Source organism: Strongylocentrotus purpuratus, unplaced genomic scaffold (assembly GCF_000002235.5).
Source record: "Strongylocentrotus purpuratus isolate Spur 01 unplaced genomic scaffold, Spur_5.0 spur5_contig_276, whole genome shotgun sequence".
NCBI lineage: Eukaryota > Metazoa > Echinodermata > Echinoidea > Camarodonta > Strongylocentrotidae > Strongylocentrotus > Strongylocentrotus purpuratus.
Genome location: NW_022144926.1, coordinates 1 through 7,083, shown reverse-complemented (window position 1 = coordinate 7,083; position 7,083 = coordinate 1). Strand labels below are relative to the sequence as shown.

Here is a 7,083-nt window from a genome sequence, read left to right as displayed (position 1 = left end):
GAAGAGTACTTAATGGTGCAAATGTGATATGCCAATAAGGATGAGTTTGTCTTACGTTCACTATGTGGACTTGTGAACAAAAGATGTCCACATAATGCAGGTTGTGTTGACGTTATGTGGACTAAGCCGTGTCCCACATAACGTTTGCCCTCTCTGGAAAACAGGTTTACAGGCATTTTCAGGTTAGGGTTATCCGTCGCAGAATGAAGAGAAACATTCGAGGTAATCAAAACAAAATTTGGGGTTGAAAACAGTTTTCACAGTTTAAGTAAAGTTATTTTTTGTACCAAGTTTTCTTAACTACACGAAAACAAGGAATGTCCACATAGCGTATGTAAAACATACGTGTGTGAGTTGTACGTTTTTCTCAAACTCACATTTAACTCAATCTATTCTCGTGTTTATATTATCATTTCTAGAGAAGGTTGTGATTTGCATAATTGCTGTCCCAGAGGGCCAGCCTAGTGTCCTGTTTATACTTATCTCACTGACTGGTTGTGAGCTGGGCAGTGCTATTGTATAGGATTACCCCAAAACACCCAAATCCAGCCCATTCCAATGATAGCTACTATGGAACCAGCTTACAGGTCTAGGCTTGCCTTGTTGTTTTGTTTTTATCAGCAGGTTTCACTTTAAGATACTGATGTCACTAAATGAAAAGAAAATTTGTTTATTTGTTTACATGCCAGCAATTCAGTGTCCTCCTCTACGTGGACGTCCTGCACAACGCAACACTTACAACAGCATCTGCACCCACTCATGCCATCTTCCTGGCTACAGCTTTGCCGCAGGACAGAGTGGCACCAGGGTCTGCCGAGCTGATCGCTCATGGACTGGTTCACCCCAACATGTGTTGGTCAGTAATTAGTCTTGTCGGATCAAAAATGATTTCCTCTTTTCTTTAATGCCATTAAAAAAAAATATTAAAAAAGTCACAGAGTCCTGTAAAGTCTGAAAGGTTTTTTTTTGGTGACTCTCTGTTGCCTGCTTTACAAGGGCAGAGCCACACTCCTAAGAAGCACTTGTTTTGCTATAAATGGACCATTTCATCCATAGAGAGATCGACCAGTATTGTCTCAACTACGGCAAACCTGAGTGAAATTTTTTGGTTCAAAATTGAAAGGGTGATAAATGTAAGCTAGTATTTGATTTGATCAACTCTGCTTCCCAACAATGTATACAAAGCCTAGATTACAATGGACTTGGAAAATAAACTTCCAAATGTGAACTTGGAAAAGTTTTTTGGGCAAAGTTTGACAACAAATTGTACGTTTCTAATAAGAATTGAGGAGAGGGGTTCTGTTTTTTGGAGAATCCATTGTTGTAAATCACTAGTCTTAAACCTTCGTTTTCATTTTGTAATAGAGGTTTCATTGTAAGATTGGGATCAACTAAACCATCAAGAGATATCACACTCTCAGATACTTGTAGGACTAAGAGCAAGCGTCTGGAAGAAGTTTAAATGCTGACAAGGACAGTGTTCCTTTTATCCAAACTGTAGCTGGAAAATACCTCATAGACACATTTGTTCAAAAAAAATGGTCATGAAATTGGAATGATTCTTTACAAATACAACATGCTTTGTCAGATTTCATCACTAGGGTTCGTCATGGCTTAGCATGCTGTACGTATCATTTGTCATCCTAAATACTAAAGCCTTACCTCTGTGCTTTGTAGATGTGCAAGATCCAACAATGACCTGCCCAGACACCATCAGAACTTTCGCGTCTGAGTCTCAGACCTCCGCAAATGTCATCTGGGACCTGCCCAAGTGAGTGACAACTCTGGAGATGCCATCACACCAAATCAGACAGCAGGTCTGCCGCCTGGCTTGTTGTTCAGTAGAGGGTCTCACGTCATCAGTACCGGGCTCAAGATGATGCGGGAAACACTGCAGCATGCTCATTCTCTATCATTGTCCAAGGTAATAGAGTAATCTTAATATTACCGAATGTTTTAGATCATACACAATACACAAGCTTAAAATACTGCCAGCCCAAAACTAATTCAGTGTAGATTTCTTCAGGGTTAAGGGAGGTTGAAAAGTTTGCCGCAACATGTGGAGTTGTTTACTTCAGCCAAATACTTGGGCCAGTTTGACTGGGTTACAAGTATTCAGGCATGCAACTTTTCCTCGGATCAGCTGATTTCCTCTTTTTTTACTTGCCATGTGTGCCATTGAAAATAGAAAAACAGTCATGTACATGTACAAAGTCTTGGAAAGATTTGAATTTCCTCTTTTTTTTGTGACTTCCCAGTTGCATGTCTGAGTATTGATGATTGCGTCAAGGTATCTGGTCCGCATGAGAAAATGGAAAAGAAAAATTGGCCGTCCATGTAGGCCCTTCAGTGTCATATTTCAGTCCTGCATGTAAACCTGGTGTGAGGTTTCTTCAGATTAGTTCCGATTTCAAAAAAAAATTTGTCAGGATTTTTTTGTAAGGCTTTTTCCTGAGTTCAGGATTTTGAAGAATAGGGCCTACCTTTTGAAATTTGATTCCTTTGTTTTGATCTCTGAAATGTAAAAACAAAACGAAGCCTTTCTATCTATCTGACTTACACATGCTATCGCACCGTATTTAACTTTACCCTTGAACCCTTGTCATTGCAGTGATCCAGTGTGCAGATCTCTCCTACCACACTGGTCAGAGGAGGACGTGTTCATCACAGTTCAACTACGGCTCTGTCTGCCAGTTTGAATGTCGGTCAGGCTTTGTGTTGACCGGTGGTCAGGCGAGTATTGAATGTCAGAGACAAGGAGATGCAGGAGTGTGGAGTGCACAGCAGCCAACCTGCCAAGGTCAGTACAAGAATACAGCACTGTAGAATTGTAACATACGATATAAATTGACTGCATGTGGTAAGCCAGCCGTGTGTATGTGTGAGTATGGCTGTATTGTGAAAGTATCAAAAGATCTTGAGCATAGGGCTATATCGAATATACCAAATATTCAAATAGCTTTTTGTCGCTTTGAAGTTTCAAAAAAAAAAAGTATTCACATACGTACACGACTGTGATGTTACTTTATCATAAAGGTGCTGTTTTTTATTGTCGGGTGCCACTTTTTTGTCGACAGTAACTTCTTGATAACAGCGGTTCGTTATTTCTATCCTTTTAGCAGGTTATAGCCCTTGACAGGGATAAATGCTTACTGCAAAACACTCCATATCGATCGCTGCACAAAAATTTTAACTGGCGCGTTCAAGATCAACTTTTGAATGGAACAGCACGCAGTTGCAGCTGGCAGTTTCGAATATCCAAATATTCGGTCAAACACAGCTTTGAGTAATCGAATACTAAATTATTTGGAAAATGACAGCCCTACTTGAACAAAGACATTGACAAAATGGTAAAGTTTCAACATATGGCTGGATAGCTCAGTTGGTAGAGCAATGGAACGGCAATCCGGAGGTCGCAGGTTCAAACCCCTCTGCAGTCAATTGCTTTGTCGAAGTTAAACATTATTTGAAGATCTGTGATTTTACAGGCATATAGGATCATTGGCATTAATTTTAATTGTACCTATTAACAATTATTTTCAGAAAGCTTATATGGATCACTTATTTGGATTGTTTTGAGAGCCCCTTCCTGTTTAGCCTACTGTTTATTGTAATTTGCCTTTTGCAGCTGTCACCTGCCCTGCGTGACTGCACCAGTCAACGGTGGAATTTTCAACAACACCAGCTGCTCGACAGCCTATGGCTCTTGGTGTCGGTTCACTTGCGACGCCGGGTACCAGCTGACTGGCAGTGGAGTGCGTCGCTGTCTGGCACAGCCTGGAGCAGCTCAGGGATACTGGGATGGCTATGATGCTCGCTGCGAAGGTACAAATCCAAAAAATTCATCAAAGCCACTTTAATAACAGAACTGTCTGGGATTTTGCAAATATCAGGATTTTCTGATATTATTACACATTATAATTTGCAATTTGAATCTACTAGAAAATGTGACAATAAAGATTTCATTTTGAATTTTTGAGAAAATGTCACATAACAGCCATATTGTGTTATTTCCTCTTCTGAGGGTTTAGTCTAATACAAAGCTCCTACTTTGGGCTTTGCCCTGACTCTCTCCTTCCTTCTACTTAGTGCAAACCTGTCCACGAGCCTACATCCCTGCCAATGCTTACATCAGCAACTCACAGGATTGCCCAGCTACTGATCAGATCCCAGCAGGGACTACATGCCGCTACGCCTGCCAACCAGGCCATGTACTGACTGGGTCTACTGAGGTGACGTGTGGCAACGATGGAACTGGAACTCAAACTTCCCAGACTGTCAAGGTAAAAGAGGTTTTATAACCATTTACTTGGAATTCAAACAGCTTTTATATAACACCTATATAGATCCAATTGTCATTTGATTGGAATAATTTTGTCACATGACATTGAAACATTACCCCATTTCATTGACGAATATTCCATTGTATGATTTACATCATACATTATGGAAATTGGTTCCATTCATTTTACGCCAGTGCCCGCATGCCTCGGTATCGATCGGGGAGCTTGACTATTCTATGAGTATACATGAAAAAGTTGATGCACAATATCAAATACGACTACATGGTCATTTCAAGCTGTGAAAGATGTTGAAATTACCAAATCAGACCAGTTTCATCTGGGCAACGAAACATACCAGGCATTGATGGTAAAATTGAAGGAGGGGGTGCCTCAGATGCTTATTGCTTGTTGTCTTATTGGTTTATTCATTAAAAGTTTTACTAGTTGAATTTGGCACAGGGGAGTGCGTTTGATTACTTCCCTGCGCTTACTCGTGCAATCGCAACAGCGTTCGATTTACCTCTCACGCGACTTCTTGTTCATTCTTCGAGCCTGGTTCAAGTAATCGACTCACAGAGCCGGTTACTTGGGTAAGTATCCCATAGGGCCATGCAGTAAACATGGCTGCCAACGTGAAGTCCAACGGGAGCCTTAGGCGTGTCCGAAAATGGACGAAAAGTGTTGCAACCTGATGCCACTTTTGTCTTCATATATCATCTCAATGAAGGTCGTTCACTGCAAAAATGACGATAAGACGTGAATCTGGGACTGAGAAACATTTCCAACTTTGTTAGGAAATGCTTTCCATAGACTTTGTACACAAACCGCTGAAGTGGCGTCAGGTTGCAACATTTTTTTTCCGAAACGGGCTTCCAGAGCTACGGCTACGTCTATTGTCAGCGCGTCCCTGCGTATTTTCAATGGGCGTTAACTTTACCTGAATTGTTCTTTACCTGAAATTGTTAAGCTGGGGGGAAGTAATCGAACGCATTCAGAACACTTTTTTTGTAGTTGATAGTTCAGAGAAGTCTTGAATAGCAATCAACTTTTCCCAATTTAAATATATATCTTTTCAATATGTTCATGTTTGTAGTTGTCACCTGTGACAGCAGTTGAACTGCCCGCACCACAGAACGGCTTCAAGAATGGCTGCCCCCACGCAGAGGAAATCTACAGCACGACGTGCACGCTGGGTTGCAATCTGGGCTACATGCCCACCCAGCCTACTTACGTCATGTGTACTGACGACGGGAAGGCACGGCAACGTGGGATGCTAACACTATCACATGCGACGGTATGTAAAAATGTGTGACTTTATCATAAATTTCCTATGGACTTCGTACCACGATTAGAATGAGTTGCGCATACTTAGGGCAAAACGCATTGTGAATACCTGTATGTGGTGTATCCACTCCATTTGAAGTGCTCACAAAGTGTTGCACACTGTTCGTGTACAGAATCCTTAAAATAAGAGTTTTGAAGTGTGCAGTGTGCAGACCCTATTCACTCGAATGCAGAATGGTTGGACTACTCCAGTCAACCACTGATTTGGAACCGGACCACATGGCAGTATTCCATCATTGGTTAATAGCCATGTGCATCACAGCACATAGCAGGGAGCCAACACTAAGACGTTCGGGATGACATTTTGGCCATCATTTGACCTGAGATGTTGGCATGATGCTATGAGTGCGCAAGCAAGTTAATCACGAATCAACCACTAGTGGACTAATGGTCCTTGCCCGATGTTGTACAAATTAGCTTTGCTTTTGCTTAGAGTATGAGCTGCCCCTTGGCCTTGTAAACCTGACTTCACACAATGCCTCAATCATTCAAATTGGCTTGGTTTACACACAGCCGTCCAATGTGATCCACTAGAGATTCCTGGAGCACCAGGCTACCTGCCTTTGTCCTGCACACTCATGGAGTGGCGGTAAATGACACAGACCAGATGCAGAGTTATGGCACCGTCTGTGTGGTGTCATGTGACCTGGGATTCACCAGTAGCGGCTCAGCGAGTCGCACGTGTCAGCTGACGGCCAATGGGATGGTGTTCCTCTACAATGCACAGGTATGTGTCCATTTCATCTAGTCATCTGACTGTGTTCTGGAACACTAACTGTGAGCTTTTTCTTTCTTAATGTGTACAATTGTAACTTCAATTGTCCCTCTTCCTCAATTGATGTGACATCAACTTGCAGTTGAGTCCTCGCAAATCCATACATACTTCAATTACAAGTCATCTAACCTCAAGTCGATGGACACACTGTGCAAATGAGCTGTGACCAATAAGGCAGTGATCCCATTATTTCATTGATTGTTGGCGAATAGTGCATGGCATGTCATGGATTTGACCATGTCTATACTAGACACACTCCACAAAGTTTTGGGCTTATTTACCCCAAATAGACAAAATTCCCTCCTTTTGTTTCCTTATAATAGTTCTCCACTACTCATGACACTACTGTTTCCATCAGAATTGGGTTTTTTCTTATTGGATTTCCCTGATTCCACTCATACATTTTGCTTTTAAAAATAACTCAGGAACAGAAGCCGTTTTATTTTTTGGGGGCATTTCTGTCTTGCTCAAACAATGTGTATTTTGTTCATTATCTTTGTTATTCAAACGAACGTCATTTGGATTTTTGATAATTAAGATCAACAAAATTAATTGCCTTTGAAAAAGGTGTTGATTGAGACTGAAGCATAAGAACCTCTAATTTGGTTGATTTGTATGTTTTCAGGTCAATCCACGCAGTGAGCACTTTGCAGTGGTATAATTCATTTCATGTTTCTCTAT

The 7,083-nt window shown here is 41.3% G+C and overlaps 1 protein-coding gene across 1 annotated transcript; it reads left to right on the top strand.

Moving 5' to 3' along the window:
* Positions 1-689: 689 nt before the first annotated feature.
* Positions 690-6,220, top strand: LOC115922927 (P-selectin-like; the record flags this gene model as incomplete). The annotated part of the gene is made up of 6 exons (XM_030982699.1): positions 690-852; positions 2,612-2,822; positions 3,629-3,825; positions 4,090-4,283; positions 5,377-5,548; positions 6,141-6,220. Coding segments are annotated over 6 exons (1,017 nt in total), but the record flags the coding sequence as incomplete, so codon positions are not given.
* Between the last annotated feature and the right edge of the window lie 863 nt (positions 6,221-7,083).